The sequence below is a fragment of the Pieris napi genome, chromosome 1, assembly GCF_905475465.1.
Source record: "Pieris napi chromosome 1, ilPieNapi1.2, whole genome shotgun sequence".
Taxonomy (NCBI): Eukaryota; Metazoa; Arthropoda; class Insecta; order Lepidoptera; family Pieridae; genus Pieris; species Pieris napi.
Window position 1 is genome coordinate 13713456 of NC_062234.1, and position 22266 is coordinate 13735721.

The 22266-nt window shown below is 35.0% G+C and overlaps 1 protein-coding gene across 7 annotated transcripts in view; it reads left to right on the forward strand.

Moving 5' to 3' along the window:
• LOC125052251 (zinc finger protein 608-like) overlaps positions 1–22266 on the forward strand; it is an 83791-nt gene that overhangs the window by 5248 nt on the left and 56277 nt on the right. For 5 of the 7 annotated variants that reach the window (XM_047653418.1, XM_047653010.1, XM_047653501.1 and 2 more), the window contains exons 2-3: positions 14141–14294; positions 20714–21520. In XM_047653418.1, the coding sequence (XP_047509374.1) occupies positions 20774–21520 (747 nt within the window). In that variant the 5' untranslated portion in view covers positions 14141–14294; positions 20714–20773. Of the gene's footprint in view, positions 1–14035; positions 14295–20713; positions 21521–22266 lie in introns of those variants that run through there. The other 2 variants (XM_047653094.1, XM_047653178.1) reach the window with 2 other exon arrangements.

Genomic DNA, 22266 nt, shown 5'->3' on the forward strand with positions numbered 1-22266 from the left:
AAACTTCCTACAAAGTATCATGAGTTTTCAAAATCTAATTAACAGATTTTACCAAGCTATCATAACTTATTAACATGTTAAGACTATGCAATAGAAGCTTTATTGCGACTTCAATGCGTTAGAACATTCCCCTGTCTCTTGACTCCTTGGGGAGTATAAATTTAAATGTTGAAGCAATGTACATACAAAAGATAGTACACGCCAGCGGCAAGGGCCAGCGTAAGGGCCAGATCGTTCTGATAAGCCGCCCACTTACCGCATACAATGCGGATATAAATCGAATACGATTCCGATCATTTTTAAAACCTACATGGACGTTATTGTAAATAATGTTACAATGCGAAGTGTCAGTAGTATTTTGTGACGAGAAAACATTTTTGGTACGGCTTTGTGACACACATCTTTAATCAGTAAAAAGTTGTGTTGTTTATTCTCTCAGTCAATTTGCGATGTTTTTGTTTCAATTTCATCACTCCTCAGATACATAATGTATGTTGTTCAACGATCGTATTTAAAAAATTACTAACTATTATTATTTTATTTTGATTTTGATTGTATCGACGATATATAAAAAAATTATCGATTCTTAAAAACCGATCAGGTATACCGATCGGCAGTACCAGGGTAACATAAATGCGAGGCGTCAGGCAAGACTTGAAGGTCGAAAGAACCAGTTTGGGACGAAGCGACGCGCAAGGTGCCGGCCAGGTTAAGTTCACTGTATTAGCATCATCGCCCGCCCTTTTATGTTTCTTATCTCCTGGGTGATATAAATGAGCCTATTCAATTGCACCGTGAACACCTTCAGGTATTTTAATGTAAGTTACGCATTTAATTATGAGGACAAATTTTCTTTTAAATCGATATGAAAAATAAATACACAAACATATAGCAGGCGGTATTTTTCGTTCGTGTTCTTTACGAATCTTAATTATATTTGTTAATTTTATAATCGTGAACCGCTAAACGTAGAATTTTTTTCCTAAAATGCCGGATTTTCCACGGTCTGGTAGGTTTTACTGTTAGTACACGGTCCGATTTCGTATAATCTGTATACTTCCTCAATTAAACATGATATGCGTTGAAGTTAAAAAATTCTCAATGGGATATAAATTTTAATTAATACGTTACACCTTGATTGCGACTTGTTGAGTAACGATTAAAACATTGTTACAATGATTCTATATATTTATATTTAGTGATAGTTTATTTAATAACATTAAAAATCGATCACTGTTACATTAATCATAGTCAAGTCGGTGGTCAGTTGATTGTTGGGTTTGGCTTGCCGGTTTCCTCACAATGGTTTCCTTCACCATATGATGGTACCTAAGAGAGAAAGAGAATAGGAAGCACAACTTAGACAAGAAGAGCTAACATCAGAAAAGAATGGAAGCAGCTGGAAGAGGCCAGCTGGAGATGTGTCACAGGAAACGCTGATTACCAAAAACGGGTTAAATGATGTATTAGATAAAGTTTTATTATGTATCTTATATAAGTGTATTATGTTATACTGGGTGTCAGCAATAAAGGCTTAATAATAATAATAATAAGGGTTATCAATTAACAGTCGCCTGCTATACTACTAAACTGCTCGTGATTTTCACAGTAAACCTATTTTAGTTGTTTTTCAATCGTTTTAATTTCTTCATCACAAAATGAGGTTATGTGGAACCAAAGAAACGGTCTTCGTGAGAACATGACTATTGTATATCATACATTCATATAAAACAATAAACAAATATCCCTTGACGAACGAACTACGCCAACAAAGTACTCGCTAAATTGTTCAATTGACAATTGACCCGTTATAAATAATATCTATGACGAGTGACCACTGTCTATGGCTGTCAAGTACTTGACGTACCTACTAATGGCTCCCTTTAAACTGTGTTAGATATTATTATTTTTGCATGTTTAAAATGAAGTTTCGTTTTACCATGCCAACGAAAAGTGGCAGAATGTGGCAACAAAGTAAGGGGCTACAGAAGCCTATTCGCTGCTATAAACTCATTAAAATGCAAGCCTCGTCGTACTGAACATGTATGCCACAAGATTTCTTAAGTAATTTGATCCAGTGTTGCCATGACTGTTAATTCGTAAAAGAAAATAATATGTAATTCTTAACACTTGTTAACTTACGAGTACTTATTTATTTCCAAAATTCCAAAATGTTTATCATCATAAGCTTAATTGAGGATTAATGACGTAATTGAACATAAAAACTTCTTTGAATACAATGATAAAAAGAAATTTCTTAGAAAGTGCCTTAAACTTAAAACTATGTATTACCTTTTCTTCCGCAATTCATTTACACAGAACAAACTCCTTGTTCTTACGTAAGATACACATTACAAATTAATAGTTCTTTATCTGTGTTTACATGTAGTCTGTGACGTAAAGTTCACAGGTTCAAGTAAATCATTAAACCTTAAAGAGAAAACCCTATCAAGCAAGTGACGCAAGTGGCGATATAATCTACTAAATATAAAGACATTATGAGGCAAGAATCGATTACGGACTAATGCCTTCATTGAGCCATGATGTAAGGCTTTGCTGGTGTCGCCTAACAAGATAATAACATTGTACTGTAACTTGAAACTGATAATACGTGTATTTATAAATAAGGTCAGGCTCTATGGTTTTGTTTGAGTTGGCATAGAGTATATCGTCTGTGGTTTTAGTGTGTTGACACAGATTAATGACATGTATAAGACGGCTTTTTTGTTTTAAACTTAAGGATGTTAAAGAATGTTCGATTTTTAACTTTTCCTTATTTGTTATGTATTGTTTTGAATGAGTTGTAAAAAGTATGCTCTGTAGCCATTGTAGTTAGGTGACATAATAGTTATTCAAATAGTTAAAATAAATAAAATTCGTGAATTTAATCTGTGGTATTTTGTGACTAGTTTAAGAATTTTAGTTTATATTACTCTTATCTCACTATACAATATCATTATAATCGTATTTTTAAGTTATAAAAGTGTGTTTTTATAGTATATATTAAAGCCGCTAAATTGGTTTTGTTTTATGCCTCTATTATAATACTTAAACTACGTAAACCAATTCAAAAATCAAATAAACTTGAACAACTCCGATCCCGTACTGAATTTTAAAAGATTAGTTTCCCTAAAAAAGCTGTGATACGCTTCAATTTAATAAAACCGTGATCTATATCAAGTCGAATACAATTTAAAATGCGACTCGTCTGATATGTCAATACGAATAAAACGATAAAATTTAGATGAAAACAGCGCTCGACGCCAGCGCTCAAACATCCATCACACTTTGAATAAATATTTTACGCTTTTACTACAATTTCAACCGGCAACAAGTTTAACTATTTGTAAACCTGATCGGGTTGTAGCTTCATTTATTATTTACATCGCTTTAATTGCATGTAAGGGTTATTTTAGAGAGCATAAACATTAATTGACGCTCACCATATCACCATCCAATCAAAAGTTTAATGCAAGGCGTATTGTAATGTTTCTACTTAAATCGGTAGGTGCTTATGATAATTAGGAATTATTAGGTCTCCCATCACTTTTGCTACGTACAGTTAAAAGAATAAGACATATAAAAGATAAATAAGATCTACTACTATCTCTCTATTAAGTAAATAAATAAATTATCATTAACAAGACGACTTTGATAAATGTACTAGGAAGCTATAAGCAAAATAGAATGTTACTTTTGTGTTCATAGTGACCATGGAGTGATAAACACATAACATACCATAGCTATTTGTGGTACGCTATCAATAAAACTGTAAATCCCATGTCATAAACTAAATGAGGTTAGTATATGAAAATGCACACACGCATTTCCTGTAATTTGTCCATCGTGAAATTGTAATCGAATTTTGACAAATGTGAAAGCTATTACGCACAATTGTATTCTAAAATTCTTTGTGAAAATAATATCTTTTGTGATTACACAACAAAGACATTCCCATGAGATGTTATGTAATATCAGTTTGATTGTTGAGGCAACTACTAAATCTATGCTCTCCTAATACTATTGCAAAGGGTTTGTAACTCATGTTAATTGAAAAACAATAAGTTGATGTTCCAAACGTACAAACAAACACGTGGACGCGTTGTTTAACCGCAATTCATAATTTCCTAGTAGATATCTTTTTTGTAACAAAAAATATGCCTCTGATAAAAAATTATTAATTTATTAACTAGATTTCTCTATTCAGAAATATACTCCATAGCCAAGTTACATGAAAATAATTGCAAAAAAATTAAAAGCAGAGACAATTTTAATAGGTTGTTCATTTTCTTTGTTACAGTAATTATTGTAGCCAGGATCCAGTGGTTTATTCTCACAAACGTCTGACTCAAGTGCAGCAATTAATTTCTCTTTTCCCAGAATTCGTTCATTGTTCTCGAAACGCATTTTACGAAATAACGCCACATTTATTCGTCAAAATATACACTAACTTCTACGAAAATTATGAAAACTTAATATAATATTTTGCGCTACAACATACAATGTCTTGGAATATAAATTACATTTAAAAACTTAAAAAAACGGATATTAAAATTTGAGATCTATTTAAAACTGAGACGTCAAAAATGTGAACAAACCATAGATTATTGATTAAAGATGTTTATGGTCATCAAAATATAATCTACGAAAGTATTTTATTGAAAAACAATTCGTTTTGCTATAATTTATATATAAATCCAATTAATACAATAAAGATAGTTTTAATGATTTCATGAGATTATTATTACGTAAAATCAATTTACAATTACAAACAATGACATCATTTGTGCCAATACATAATATTATTTTTAATCTGTGCTCTTTTCACTAGCATTATGTGATTCAATACTCATTACCTATTCAGAGACCATCTCTACTTATATAATTAAATTATAACTTGTTATGTTTATCCCTAAATTAAAAATACGCCTTGTCACAGTATAATTTAAAACCACACCAGTAAAATATTCCTTCATAAAGTGAGCATCTGTTTTTGCCTTTTTCTTGAAAGTATTTTATCTGAGTTCGTAACACGATTTCGAGTTTATTACGCTTCAAAGGTTTAAGGAGACTTTAGAAGATATTTAAGTTTAATTAAATTGATTTCGTCTAGGGGATTTCACAAATTTTAAGGATTTGTTAATGATTAAATACCGTAACTCGTAAAGTCATACATCTTTTTTGACATAAGAATACTAAACGTAATTATATTATTACGCTTATTATAATTGTAACGCGAAACACGTCCACAAAGACACATTATCTAATATATTTGGAGCAAAAAATGTACAAAGAAACGTGTGGAGGTGTACTTATCGCTTCGAGCGATCTCATGTACTACGGTCTTTGATCTCTTATTAGTTATTAAGCTTGTATTTTTATGTCTGTACTAAAACGATTTACTTTTTATTGTTTATGAGACTTTTGTCTGGATTTAAAATAACAATTTGGCGCTTTAATTCGCGAGGTTTTTATTATTTCATCGTTGAGAGTGGATTAATGTTCGGATTAAAAATTCCATTTTTAAATCTCACGGAACGATATAGTGGAAACGAGAAAGATGTATATCTGCATCTTACTCTCTTGTAAGCCATTTTATGCTTTTAAATTATCAGATGATTATCGAGAAAGGCGATGATATATTTTAACATAGTGAAACAATAGGCCAACATCACATTGAAAATCCCTCTTTAGTGCGTAATAAATGTGTTGTTAAACATTTCGCATTACTACAATTTGATATAGTAAATCGATTCCAAGACAATATAATAATATTCAAGTGAATAATATTAGATTTGATGCGAGTAAACCGAGCAAGTTGATCTTAATAATCGCATTTCTAACGGATCGCGTAGGCCTTTGTGTCTGAAATTCGAGGGCCATATCTCGACTATATTGCGTTCCACTAATACCGATAGCTTTATGCGATCCTTGTTACTTGCAGAAGTATTAACGTTCCATTGCAAGAGAGTTAAGTAAAATAAAGCTTTACCAATTAAAACAAATTGATCAAGCGAGAATATATAACATATATATATATACATATTAATATTGCTTAAGTCGATAGTGATGTTGCATTCAGGAATCCCCCATTTCCAACCTCATTTATAATTACTGAAGTTCGGGCACCTGAAAACGATATCCTTTGTTTAATTTAGTGTGACATTCGGTGAAATCTGACGGCGCGGGGTAGCTACGGTTTCCATAACAACACGCGCCTGGTGGTCCCCCCCGCGCCCCTCGCCGCGGTACCCCGCCCCCCGCCATATCGATCCCGGCGCCCCCTCCCCGCGGCGCCCCAAATCAAATTACAGGAGCGGAGCGAGCGGATGGCTGCTGCCAACCGCGTTCCTCTCGCCGACTCAATCAACTTTGTATTGGCCTAATAGTATTTTAATTCCATTGCCACGGACTGAACATTCTTGTTTGTTAAATCTTTTAGCGATATCATGTCATTTAATTATGCTATCGCCACGCTCGATATATCTCACGCATTAATCTATTATTGTTTCGTACAAAGAAAACGTTTTAAACCTTCATTTTTCTTGCTTATAGACGTGGTTGGACACAAAAGAATTGTTCAGCGCCTTTTCATAACTATGACGTTGATTGATGAAGACAAAAACATTTACCGTTTAATTTTATTGTACTTTTAATTCATTTACCTAATATAAACATTTGAATAGCACATTCGTCGGCAATATTTCGCTCTAAATGAGTTTGCGGGAAATATGATTGCGCAAAACTCTTAAAGTGTATTAAAAAGAAAAGTAATCGTTTAGAGGCAGCAGTTTGTGGATTCGGAGTTTTTTAAGTGCTTAGGGTGCACATTTTTTATCATAAATGGGGAGATGCAGGCGGATTCAAAGCAAATTTACCCGGAGAGCTGACTTCCCACCGACTACATTATTATGCAAGTAGACAGAGAACCGAGGATTTTGCTCGACTACCGTGCATATTATCTGTGAAACTATACAGCGTAGTAAGATCTGCATTAAATTATAAATGTCTCCAACTTAAATTTCTCGAATAAAATCTCGTATATTGTTCAAGCCAAATGTTGGCCAATAATTTCATATAGTATGCCAATATTATTACATTATGTAGTATCTGTGTACATGAAGATATGTAGATAGAACATTAAATTAACTAATTTCTTATGTAGGTTTTTTTAATGATATGGTTTGGTTTATCTATCCTTACTACAATGAAGTCGTCCAGCTTTTTTGAGCGGCAATAGATATTGTGAGGTAAATTATGGTTTCATGTTAATTCACATATGTAAATAAATGACTGGTTGAAGTTGTTTGAAGTTGAAGGCAGCTGTCAAAATAAAATATAAATGGCGACCTAAGCTGTGGTCGTATTTTTATAATTTTGTCTATTAATGTACTTACTTACGTTGTCTGTTTCATATTGTTTATCTGTTATCTGTTTTGGCTTTGTATATTGTCTAAGTGTTTTGTTTTGTAATATGTATGTAAAATTACTAATAAATAAAATAAAATAATGGTTTTATGTTAATCGACTGACATATAATGACTGGTTGAAGTTGAAGGAAGCTGTCTAAATATAACAAAAATGGCGACCTAAGCCGTGGTCGTATTTATTATAATTTTGTAACAGCTTGCAATTATTTAAGCACGCTGGCAACTTTAAATATTATTTATTCAATTCAAGACAAGTTAGAGGTTGTAGAATAACGATATATTATAATAATTAATTCAAATTGAAATGTTTATAAATTACATCCAAATTCCATCTAGCAGCATTCGTTGCCAACAAATTAGAGCGATTAGTTATTCCGTCATATCATAATAAACCCGTGTTGAAATAATATGATGATTGATTTGCGGGCAACGAAATTTGAACTAAACCAACGTTATCGTTTAGTTTATATCGTTCGGCAATAAAATCGATTATCGAATCGAAGGGGACGACAGTCTACAGCCGTTGGGACGTTTTAATGAGGGAATGCCGTGAGCCAAGCGATATTTGTCTCCCCCGGAATAATGGAAAAAGATTTCTATCACATCAGCTGCTTTTCGTGATATCCATTTTTTATTGTCTTTGTAAAAATCGGAACTATTAACACGTCAAATCAAGCGAGTGATTTGTCGTTAAACCATGCTCGCGTGTTGCGTGATTGTAAATGAGTATTTGGTTCTGTGCCAAAAATCTTTAAAAGACATGTCCGCGGGTATCAGGAAAATCTTTTTATTTACTCCTAGGTGATTCATAGATAGGGAATGCAATCCCGACTCGAGATCGTAAATTCGAGATCCCGCGGGATTAGAAATATCAATCCAGCGGGATCCCGAGATTTTCGGGATCTCGTCATGTTTTAAAAAATGTGAATTTCACATGACTGAATATGATGAAAACTGCTTGTTTGTGATAATGAGGTTAATTAAAACAAAATATTATTTGAAAGAAAACAAAGGCCTTTAGTACTAATAACAATAATTAACAGTTTTACGAACTTAACATATCAAAACAAAAGAATTTATATTATTTAAGGAGATTAAAAAGTAGTAGGTACATTTTGAAAGTTACTTATTAAAAAAAGTGTATAAAGAGTGCTATCTGATAACCGGCATCTAATGTTCGTTGCGATGTACCCAGCTGCTGAGAATGCTTACTCCAACTCAACACTGGTTGGCAACAGCGTGAATAAGCAATTATATTATGTAAACTGCAAAAATTGCCCCCTTGTTCCTCTACATTCAAAAAAATCCATTTATTTTTGTATTACTGACTCTAATTTGTCTAAGCTAGCGTTTCGGAGAGTATCTTCTAATTTCTCTTAAAGTAATGTATTAGTTTGTGTAACAGTAGAATTTATACATATTAAAATCTCTGCAATCATAGAAAGTGGCAAGTGATCTTCGTTTAATACTATATATTAATTTGTACTTGTTCCTACTACTACTACTCTCTATTAATCTCTATAATAGTGTGATTATATTTTTTGATTTCTTCGATTTAGATATTTGCTTGGCAGTGTTGGATTATTCAATTGGAAAGTCTCATTGCCTTTCCATTGCTCCAAATCATCTTGAAAATTATTCGGATTTTTCAGATTTTTTATCGACGAGACCAACTTTTCTGAGAGAGTAGTTTCTAGGTCTTCTAGCTTTCGAATAATGAAACGCAACGTATGTTCTGCACTAAATTAATCAGTATCTCCCAATCCCGTCAATCTCGAACGGGATCTCGTCATATTATGCTTCGGGATTGATCCCGAAAAATGACACGAGATCTCGCGAGATCAGAATCCCGCGGGATCGGGATTGCATTCCCTATTCATAGAGCTCTCCTTTACAAACGGCACAGTTCACGAATTGGATATAATGCGAATTCTCAACCGCGTATTTCGTAGCAACTCCATTTTGGTCATGCAAGAATACTAAATCAGATAATATGATAGTGACGTTGGATATCCGCCAAATGTTACTTTGTTTTCCAAGTTAGCAGGAATGCGAAGGAAATAATACAGTTTTCTTATCTGTGTCGGCTTACGAAGCGGGTTACATCCGATAAATTAATTAGAAGTGGTCAGTGCGGCGGCCGAAACACGTGTAGTTAGCGTCGAGAATTCGAGATCAACGAAGCGATATCCGGCGACCTCAGTGGGTCGTGACTCGGGGGGCAATTCGGCCGGCTCTAGCGAACAATATCTACGTATAATCTAACTATCGAACACTAATAAACACCTACGACGCCACGCACGTACAAAGCCACTTCGTGCGGACACAAATTGCTTTTGTTCGCATTGGACGTGCTGTGATAGACCCGCTGCAATTATTTCCTTCTTATTGCGGTTGACGTGTGATGGATCTACAATAACCACCTCGCCTAAGATAATTACTGAGCTCTTTGTTATATTTCGTATATATTGTCATTATCGTATTTAGTGGTTTGATTGCTTATCTAATTTGATCTATTGTAAAACTTTTAGTGACTAACAAGTATCACTGATGAAATTTCTGATACGGAAAAAATATACTAAACTAAGAATATAAATCTCAAGAACTATGTTTAGTTATTTTATTTAAATATATTTATTATAAATTTATATCTTCAACGATAACAACCTCTTTACGCTATTTTTATTGTGTTTTATTTAATAAACAATAAAAAAAACAAAGCCGCCATCAAATCTGTGACTCGATAACCAGGCAAGCATAAATTCAAAGAGATTTAGCCAATAATACGATAATATCGTTGCTCTCGAGGTTCGTATGAAAACGACACGCGTGGGTGGATTTGATAATGATTTATCTCGAAGATTAATTTATTGAATTGAACATTATATACCTATTATAAACTTATAAGCAGCTTAATTATCTTGCTTTTGTTTTTATTACAAAAATAAATTTAGCTTAATATTGTAGCAAACATACGTCGTGTTTTAACGAGAACTCTGAATTGCCCACGAGGAGAGAAAGGGGTGACGTGAACGCGGCAGGTGACGTTTAATTACACATAATTTTCTAGTTGGCTAGGACCGTTCTATAAAACCTTTTAACTCAATAACCGCCTTTACATAGTCATGAATAATTAAATAGAGATATTCCATAATGTAATATCTCTGAGGATGAAAATAAAATGTGTGCGTGTACTAGGTGTACAGTGTACACACGTAAGAAGTGAAACTTCTTTATGACCTTATTTTTCGAAAAATGATCTACTATATGCAACTTTACAGAAATTGGTTAAATAAAGTTAAATTAGATAAAGTTTAACAAAAGGCTTTTATTATCATAGACATGAATACAAATACATACAATTATTATTTCATTTTACCTTATTACTACTAAGATTATTACAGAATTTCATTAATTGTAATAGAATTATTACTATCATTGTTATCGTAATTATATATTTTTGTTATTAATGGCTTCGAATCTCTTCGGATCAACCGTGGTAGGGACAAGAAAAAGATGGCGCGTAACCGAAAAATGTGACGGTAAATTTTGTTCCAACCCCGATAAAGAAGTTTCACTTCAATAATTATTAATCGTTTAAAAGTAGAAATAATTACGCTGAGTGTTAAAAACGGTTGGGAATGAAGGGTCGCGCTCGAAAGCTGTTCGCTGTATTGTCAAAATTGTTTGGGGCGTTAATAATTTGTTATACGCTTCACTTCGCCACTTATCGTTAAATTTCAACATAAAATATCGTGGTAATTATTTGGTTTTCTTCGTTTACATTTAATCGGCTTAAAAGTCGGCCTATACTATAAATTAACGTGAGACGATACGACGCTAATCGGTCTTGCCTTTTGTTTATTGAATTGATTAACCGCGTCTGTTTAACATACCGCATTAGTCATTTGTTTTTTTATCCAAATTTACTTTCTAGCGATTGTATTTTGTTTTATGAATAATTAGGTTCCACTATCTGATTGCCTCGAGCACGATATTTTTATTGGTTAATAAAAAAAACTGTTAAAGACAAGAAGAAAATATCAATACAAAATAAGATTCCGTGATAGGATAATTAATGGTGATACGTGAGCTGTGTGGGTTAGCGGTCCATATGACAAGGATACGAAAGGGAATGCTTAGGTGGTTTGGCCGGGTAGAATGGATGAATGAGTAGCTTACAAGTATATAAGGCAACCTGGTGAAGTCGGGTAGGCCTTGTCGTACATACCTGGATTTGGACTAGAGAAGGGACAAGGTAAAAGTACTCATAATCGCCGAACATGCCTGGTAAATATCATGAAAGAAGATGAAGCGAGAGAGGTGAGGACCGGAGCAAGTGGAGATCCGTGGTCAATGCCTATAGGCGTGAAAATATAAAATACTAGTAGACTCGGCCAAGCGTTGCTGTGGCTAAGATTTTTCTTATATTACATAGTAATAAACTATTCAAGAGAAACGGCAGGAGAACACCAATCCACCATGCTTTTTTGGTGGTTATGCCATTAAGTTGTAGCTTATTTGAAACGTTGGTATTTATTTTGATAAGGAATCAGTACCTAGGTACGAATAAAGAGACTTTTCTAGCGGTGGTATTTTAATAAACGGACGCTTATTGTGACGTAACTATAAAAGATAGAGACATGCTGTCGCGATATTTTTCATAGATAGTGATGTGTCCTGAAAAATTGAAATACATCATTTTATTCTATCATTAACAGTTTTCGCAGTGCACGCGATTGAAGGAAGTTTTTTGTTTATTTTTTTACACCTTGAGTTAGATTATTCAAGTTTTAGTAAGCATCCTTTCTTTTTTTTGAAAATGAAACATAGCCTATGTCAATCGGGAATAGTGTAGCTTGGCAACGGTGAAAGAATTTTTGAAATCGATCCAGTAGTTTCGGAGCGGTATTCATTTCAAACAAACAAAAAATCAAATCTTTCCTCTTTATAATATTAGTATAGAAATAGAATTCTTTTTTCATTTCGCCGTATATGCATGACCGTAAGACATAATAAGATGAATACAGCATCGCTACAATAAATGAATGATCGAAACGCTTCTTTAACATACATGATCGAATATCTATCTATATATTAAGGCAAATAAGTCTCAAAACGCAACGTTACATATAAAAACTATTTTTAACGGCGATATATATTTAGTAGTAAGAAAGGTTTTATACCAGGACTTAATAAGTGTCAGCGATAATTCGAAATTGACACCGTGCCATCAATCATTGTAGAGTGAGTGGGTCGATATGGTGTTGAGTTGCAGTTGTGGTTATCGTGTACAAATTGCTGTCAGCTCAGTGATTAACAGTACACAGGTCTCCTTGATATTTTAAAACATTTCCTTACCGTTTATGTGCGTCTAGTACTTCGAACTGTTGAATCATTACGCAACATACTTGCGTCGCTAAATAAAAAAACCCGATAAAAATAAGATAGGTTTAGTAATACTTCAAAGGAGGATAACACATTGACAAGTAGAACCTTAGTGATTTGTTTCCGGTATACGTTACGTGCCATTGTGTGCATTGTTTGCTTGGGCGAGGAAGCTCCATCCGGCTGTTAGGTCGATTCTGAGAAAGCCAATTGTTTTGAGGTAACAGCGATAACATGATAAAGTTACAATCTAAATGGTTTCCATGACTCATGGGACATGTTGTTAAAGAAACTAACAAGTACTGAAAAATTGATTTTACTACAAATTCTGTAATATTAAACGCGGTATATGGTTTCAGTATCATTAATATCAATAACAATAAAGTACAGTGTTGTAATAATTATGCATTTCTTTGTAGAGCTACGTACACAAATAAACTTTACGAGTCGAACGTTGGAGCATTAATTTTTTATCGTCTCACGTGTTTTCTTGCAGACGCTCTTTTTTATAAAAAAAAAAACATATTTTATGCTTTGCTATATAAAACGGCGCATTCAGTTTGACTAATTGAATCACATGACGTGTACATAAAATTACCTAAAACACTACATCTATATTAAATTTAATCAAAATTGGGTTAGTCATTTAGGCTGGAGACACATGCTACTTATTATGTTCAACGTTTACATTTACGATATCGTTAAGTTTTTATAACTCGTACAAAATTATATATCCGCAATAATAATTTGCTGTAAATTAGTTTCGTTTTACATTGAGACGCAATGAATAAATCCGCTTCAATCAGAACGGTATAACAGCGGTAACATTTTGTTATCCCTTCATGCATAAATGTTTGTGTAATAATTTTGGAAGCCATGTTCTCGCCCGAGTCCCCCTTTTAACCCGCGCCTCCTCGCCACGTTGCACACGAAGCGCTGAATTCTTGTTCTCTAGCTAAAAATATATACTATAAATATTGTAATTGTATTACAAATTACATTTAAAACACAAAAACTAATCGAACAATTACAATGGTAAGTTTCTTTACCGTTATGGAAGTTTTATTATTAGCGTAATTTTACACTTTACTCTTCAATTGAGTGAAGCGTGAAATGACTATTGCCGCTAGAGAATCGGCTGTATATTTGAATTTCGAATACCACAACTCGGTAAACGAACTACATCGCTTAAAGCGCTGTCTCTTCGCTCGCCGCAGCCGCTCAGTATCCGCCAAGCGTGCGTACATACCACGCGCTTGTTGTGTTCAAAGTCGTACGGTTGAGTGCCCGGTGTTTTTGACGGTTTTTTTTGTCTTTTGTAGGTGTATCGTGTTTCCTTGGAAGGCATGGAGTGTTGAGTGATGGTGCATTCGTGCTGCTAACCAAGTGATAGTGTTAACCAAAGTGCTAGTGCTGAATGGATTGTGTGGTTTTGGGATTGTCATCGCCAGTCACCGGTAGAACAAATTTGGATCGGTAAGAAATTATCAAGTATTTAACTTTTGATAACGTATTGGGCAAATAGTTTTATCTCTTGGTTGGTGTAAGTTTAAGTTATTTGCGCAATTTTTGATGTAATTACAAATATCAAATATGTTTTGTATAAATATTAAAGTCACCTATTTAGGTGTATTTGTACATATTATATGACACGTTGCAATGTTAGCTTTTCTCATATAAGTGACGTCACGACGTCATAAACATAAAACAAGTAATATTCTCTATTGTCTTTGGAATACGCTCGTGTTTGGAGAATTGTGTACGTAACTTTTTGTCTACTCCAGGCTTATGATAAATCGAATATTAAATGTCAAAGAGCCATTTGTATTTTATTATATGAGAGATTGCTCACAAGCACACAAAACAATTTTATTGTGTTCTCTAGTTTATAAATCCCCAGTCCCCAGTCCCCACACAGTTTCTCAAGAGCTTGACATAGCTAAACACAACCATTAACCAATTGGTCATGGGTTACCTAACATTCGAAGCACCAGTTCAGGTTAGCACAAACATTGATCACTTATGTCTAAAACTAAAACAGAGAAACTAACACAAAAATGTACGCATCGACGCCCTACAAAGAATATACAATTAATTTACTCAATTATTGGGACAAATGATCAGATGGAGGAAAACTGGATTTTATAAATATCAGGGTTGCATAACATAATCAAAATCTTTTTCATGATTTTAAATGTTCCTTGAATTACAAATTATGGCGTCTACTAACACCCGGTTAAAAATACGAGTCGTAATCTCGAATACAGAAACCGGACCGTTTCAGTTGTGGATTTCTTATGTTTGTTGTTTTTAAATATTTTTTTGCCAAATCCGGCAGACTTATCCTTAGTCTCGCCTCAGTATAAAAGTGAGCGGGACAGCATGATAAATTTCAACATGTCTGAAAGGGATGAGGAATGAGTGAACTCGGCTTACCGCTTTTTACTTTATGCTTTCATATTTGTTTTAAAAGAAAATTTCGGTTTTAAGTAATAAAAACTCTTTTGAATGGGATTAGATGGTTGCAAGTTTAATTAAGTGGATCTGTTATTGTCATAAACGTCACAAATATAAATGTAATGTTACCTATTTCTCAACTACACATATATTAAGATAAATAATATTGACTTTGGTTTAATCTAGAACTGTATTTTTTGCTTACAAAAGCAGTTAAGTATTCTGAACTTTTATTTTTCGCGTGCACATTTTTACATCCGTTTACGTCTTTCTTTTCGATAATTTCAAGATAATCTTGTTTGGCGTTTCTCAAGCTTCACGCTTAACTTGATACTCGAGATGAGATGAATAGCCATCCAAATCAATTCACGCTCGCCTTCCTTACAAAGAAAATATTGCCTTCAAAGAAATTCGTTTTATTTCGGATTCACGCGTCCCTTTCACACGATTAAATAGCCCTCGAGACAGAAAAGGACGTGTATAGCTTTTAATGTTTTGTACGCACAAAAAGACGGTATAGGGTTTCCATATTGCTAGCCCAGGTAATCTTTGAATTCTTACTAAATTACGTGGCTTCAAATACAATCTGATAAATATTATCCAATAAAGAATGATAATAATGACACCATACTTAAGTAATTACACTAATAATGTAGCAATTGAAAGAGTTTCACACAACACGCATCGCAATTTTACTGTAATTTAGTTACAAAACGTGAGATCTTTGGAGGCCATTATCACACTTTTGATCCCAGATTATCTTAACATTAACGGTAGTCGAGTAAATAAAGCTCCGAATGGCGTAATCATAAAAAGCTTTTAGATATCATTTCTCGCAGCTCAAACGTTTATTTATGCCGGTATGTTTGGTTTGGTGATACTTTAACGTTCAGAATTTATATTCTCTTTAAAACGAATGTTGCATTCATACAAAATGTAAATCATCATTTGAAATGTTAATTGTCATTATTGGACATTTATTATCTATGATTTTTCTGTCATTATTCAGCTGAGGGGTGAGTAACTAAGTCCCTTTTTTACAATGTGGTCAACGTTGTTTTGCCATATAGGAAACTCACAAACAGGGCATTAATTAATCTTTTGTTAATTACAATTAGAAGCGTTCATCTGTACCGGTTAAACTCGAACTCTTTGTTGCTTTTCAGTTGGTAGACAAATTGAAATGTTTACAATTCGTTCAGTGGCAGTTTATAAAACGGTTCTGGAGTTACTTCCGTAGTCTAAATGCAAACAGTTTGTTTGGCTGAACTCATTTTAAATTTTAATACCAGAAAACTGCACTTTGCGTCACGGGCAATTTTTCTCCGACGGGTTCGATGCACGGGCGCAGCGCCAAGTAGTGCGGCTTGTCCGTAAATCACCGCGTACCAGGCTCGCAGCGTTTCGAGGAGGCCCCAATCAGCCGTGCTATTGACAAACATATGGCTGTGCTATAATGGAATCCGCCACTATATCGTTTCTTTTCCATACTGATTTAAGCTCTTAAGATGAATAATGTTCAATATTCGAGTTATTATTCGAATTCCTCGTGAATGTTTGAATAATAATGAACGTATTGTGCTTCCGAGCGGTTATTTATTACGCGCAAAATCTAAATTTATAACGGTAATGTCATTAGCTCACTTTTTATCCCTTTGGGACATTTCAACTAATTGTGTTAAACAATAATGCTTATTATAAATAATTAAACAATGATAATTAACAATTGTAGTGTTTATGCGGTGTAATTAACTATTATCTGATAACGTAATTGCTGATAATTGTGATGAATGTGAACGATGAATTTTCTCCCGAAATAGAATTCTGGTAATTGGGTTAAACTTAAGTTAACACAGCGTTTAGCGTTAATCGTAATGTTAATCGCTCTTTTAATGCATAAAAGTCGTAGATTTAGCATCATCTATGGAGATAATCTAAATTGAACGCGCCATTTGAAATGTCAATTGTCATTTTCATCATTTTTATCGCTTCTTTACTGTCATTATTTCGTTTAGGCGGGATAGTAACAAATAATAGGGGATTATTATAAAACTAATATAAAAAATTAGGGTTGGTGGTAGACGCATGATAAGCCGTTTCGGAGGTGTTTGTACAAGAGAATTTTAAATATATGTTATGTAGACGAATAAATCAATCGCTAGTACATTTATTATTAACGAAAATAATCACTTAATTATATGAACTTTCCTTTCTGTCATTTATTATTTTCGTGAATCTTCGCGAATCTTTAGAATTTCGCATGCTAAAGTCTTATGAAGACACGTAAAATATTTAAATGGATGCACGCAATGCAATTTAGGTGACAGGTGTAATTGACATTTATTTTTTAATTTTCAACTTCATGCGTTACATTTTATTTATTTTTTTAACGGCTTTTGAACACGCGACATTTTATACTTTGTAATTCCGGTACAAAGAATCGGTACGTCACTGAAATTTGACAGATGACGTAGACGATAGAATATGTATGTAAAGTTATTTTTTGATCCAGGTAGGACTATGTTCAATAAGAGATCAATGACACACAAGAGACGCGACGTTATTCCTTTTTAATTCCTTGAACGAAATGAGACGAAATATTTTGCTTTTGATCATGTCTTTGTGTTTATAAAACAACAAGAAACTTCAATATCATGTAATTATAGTTAATTACTTGGCGTCTATTTTATATAATATTATTATTTTGTTTATTATAGACATTCTTCTCGTGATGCCATCTTACGGAAGCACTATTTTGTCTCTGGAATAAATATTGTTGTATGTACATAAAAAATTATTAAAAGGAACCTCATGGCGCCAGATTTCTGATCGTGATCATTTGCTTAAAAGGCTAGATGATCACCCTTTGTCACACGCCGTCGACTTTTTCGGTCATGTCGGGTTCCTCACGATGTTTTCCTTCACAGTACAAGACTGTTTAATGCGCAGATAGACAGAAAACTCCATTAAATTTTGTGCACACCTACGTCTTCACGGATGAGTCCCACGCTTAAGCCACTGCTGGTATAGATTAATATACCTATTGAATAACTGTACAATAATATAATTGTTTTCATTAGTGAGCCGTAAAGTACGTCGCCTTGAACGAAGTCAAAATATTTAAAATTTTATTGTTGTTGGCACGGTTTCGCCTTATAAATGAGGTTGTCGGAAAATTAGTTTCGTAATGATTTTAACATTAATGTTTCTTTCATATGGCAATTTAAATATACATAATTTCAAAATGGAGTTTAGTTAGTTATTAAACGTAATTTTAATTATTATTTATTTAAGTGTCATTTCTATGTAACCCTGATTTTGTTCCCAAGATTACATGAGAAAAAAGACAGTATCTTTAGTCCCCGTTTTACAAGATCAATATTAATTCAGTTTCTTTTTTGGCCAACAAACGGCATTTATATTTTTATCTTAGTATGACTATGAACTGTTTGGTGAAATTAACTATGCCCATAATTTACAATACATTTATTTGCGTAATCATTTCTTCTTACTCTTTCATTGAAAAAAAAAGAAACTTAAAGATTAACTTCTCTTTTAATTAATTAAGATTAATAACTAACTTAAAAAAGACTAAAATACTTGAAATAAACCTAAAAATAACAACACCCTTTTTTATTATGGCCCACAACGAATATTTTCAAGGAGGCTTTTCAACAAGGCATTTTGGTTGCAGGAGAAAAGTGGCATAGAGTTTATTGCCAATTCTGCTCGTCCGTTGTACGCCCTTGATTTGAGAACTGGCTATAAATATAAATTAAAGTAAATTGAATTTTTACTGACGTTCATAAGTGATGAATTATTTGATTACGTTACCAAAATAAAAATCGTTTAAGTTTATAAAGTCCTGGTATTTCATTTTATGTATCAAATACCAAGATGAAAGCTGGACCGACAGCCATTTTGTTTTGACTTTTCATATTTCAAACATAACAGAAACCTATGACTGTAACATAAGTTATGGCAATTTGTTAAGCAAATATAACTAAATACTTAATGGAACTTGTAAGTATGTCAAATATTACAAATACCAACAATTATTTTCTCGGCAACGCGTGGTAAACTAAAATAAAATTAACTGTTAAACGCTTTGAACAAAACCAAATAGTTATTTTTGAAGTTTAAACGTTTATTTTATCCAGATTGCATGAGCGCGACCCATATTAAAATTAACTGTCAGTTCCCGCAACGTAGTAACATTTAACTTTACCGAGCTAACTTTGTTCAGTGTTTATTAGTACACTGGTGAAACATAAAACTCGCAAACTGAACACGTAAGCTCAAGCTTAACCGACTGCCAATAAAGGCATTAATAATTATATCTCAATAGGTTTATTTGTTGATAATTGGCATAGAATATCCTATTTCTAAGAGAATGCAATTCTTTTATTGTAATCTAGCGTTGCCCTTGCAAGAATTGGTACGCTCGTTTCTTGAAGGACCCTAAGTCGAATTGGTTCGGAAATACTGCAGTGGGCAGCTGGGTACACATAGTGGTGGTGCGCGGCAGAAACTGCCTTTCAAACGCTCTATTGTGGGTGGAATTACTTATTCTGCCTCAACGTTCTTATATATATTATACTGGGTGTCAGCAATAAAGGTTTTATAATAATAATAAATAATTTGAACCAAGATACTAAGTTGATTCTACGAAATACAAGATATCCAATTAAATTTCTTAATCTAGACTTAGAGGAGAAATTCCTGGTATATCTCTTGAAACTCGAAGTGCATTGTAATTGCTTTGGATATTAAATCAATATTAGCGCTCATCTGACTGACATATCTCTAATAATTACTCAATAGTACAATAATTAATCTTAAACAGAGACAAATATATATTCTATTAGAGCCAGATTATGAAATGACTAGCTTTAGAACAAAACAATCATTGTTCTTGATATATTTCCTATTGATATCGATAAACAAATAAACCGATGAAGAATCTTATAAGGTACTTATTTTCTCACTCATGAGTGCCTCTAGGTTTATTCAACAAGAATAAGCGTGCTTATCTGCGAGTTTTATGAGTATTTTACGATTATTGCCACTTCGAATTGGTAATAACTCCGGACGATATGAAATTTTCTATAGAGGTATATAATTTAAATGGATATGTTCATTTAAGTCTTTTATGGATCCATATTAATTTTTATAGCGGCTCAGAGGTCGAGGAATATCGAAACTCATTATATCCATAAAGGACGAACTCGTCCGTACGAATGCGATGGTAAATTAATTAAGAGCTTTGATGTAATTGTCGTTTCTTTTAGCCCTTGGGAATCGAGGCTCGTAAATTGCCCGCTCCTTATTGCTATGTCACCCTAGTATTTTGTTACCTAATCATACTGCTTAAAGTTGGCAATCGTTGCTGTTGTTGATTGCCTGGTGTTGAAGTGGAATATGGTGTGTTGTTGCAGGGCTACAATGGTGTGTGTGTGTGCGTGGCTGCGGGGGGCGGCGGCGGGTTGCCGGCGCGCATGGCGGCGCCAATGAGGGAGGGCGCGCCGGCCGGCGGAGCTCGCCCCGCGCCCCACGCGCCCCACGCGCCTCACGCGCCCCACGCCAACTTCGAGTACGATGACAACGAGTGGGACATCGGCATCGGAGACCTCATAATAGACCTCGATGCCGACATAGAGAAGACCGACGAGGCGGGCGGCATGGCGGCACGCGCCGAACCAGACGCGCAGCGCACCGCGCTCAAGATGAAGATCAAGCGCACCAAGCCCGGCACCAAGAGCTCCGAGGCAAAGCACGAGATCGTCAAGTCGAACGAAATGAACGGCGAGCCCAAGACGGCCGCCGCGGCCGCCGCTCCGCCCGCCGCCGCTAAGCGCACCGGCGGTCACCGGCGGGACAAAGCACGTGACAAGCACCACCATCCCCACGCGCCGCATGACCTTAACGGCGTGCAGCGAGTGCCCCCGACGCCCAATGCGCCCGGCCCGCCTGCGCCATCGCAGGCCGCGCCGCACGCGCCCCACGTACCACACGTAACCTCTCACGCGCCGACCCAGCCGCCCAAGCCGGACTCGAGGCCGGCGGCCCCGCGTGTCGAACCCAAGCCGGCAACGACGTCCGCGCCCGCGATACCCGTCCCTGTACCTCCCCCACCGCCCGCGCCCGCGCCTGTCGCATCACCTGCCAAGCCCGAGCCGGAGGACTCCCGGCAAGAACCGCCTAGTTCGCAACCGCCTGCAAAGAAACAGAAAACTGAATCTAAGGTAAGTTCTAACTACTTTAGACTATACAATTACAACCACCTTGTCTTCAATACCATTAGGCCATTCGCCCAGGTGAGCGATTCTTTAGAAGGTTTTATAATAGTCGACATAAACCATTCTAATTGCTGTCTACATGAATTCAAGAACCTGACTTACAGGTGCCATAACGTTTTTGCATCGGTAGTGCGTTAAATAATTGTCTAGCGTAGGGCAGGTCATTTGTCTCTGTCATGTAATCAATCACTATTATATGCCGTGCCACTTGTTTTTCTAAACTTCTGTTGTGCGACATGTCATTTTAAAACGGTATGTCGTGTATGAATACTTAAAATTTAACAACCCGTTATCTGAGAACCTTGATCCAGTTTAGCCGAGAGTTGTCATGTTAGTTATCAATCAATGAGTATAATCAGCAGTTAATTGTCCGATTGCTCTTATCGGGCATGTATCCAATTGTTTCGGAGTGTATTTAATTGGCGGGGCTTAGGGCTGTTTGCTGGGTTGATTGAGTGCAAACGGGCGTTGTGGCGCGGGGTGTAATCCGCGCTGTCACCCCGCATCGGTTCATTAAATCACCCCGCCACCCGCCGCCCGACCACGTTCGCTGCACTCGACAAATTAATGATATTGTTGCCTTTGAGACACCGCAGATGTTGCAGATAAGATTTGATTAGACTTAGCATTAACTGCTCCAACGAACAAAGACTTAAACTGCTAAGGAACGGCATAACGGTTATAAATAAATA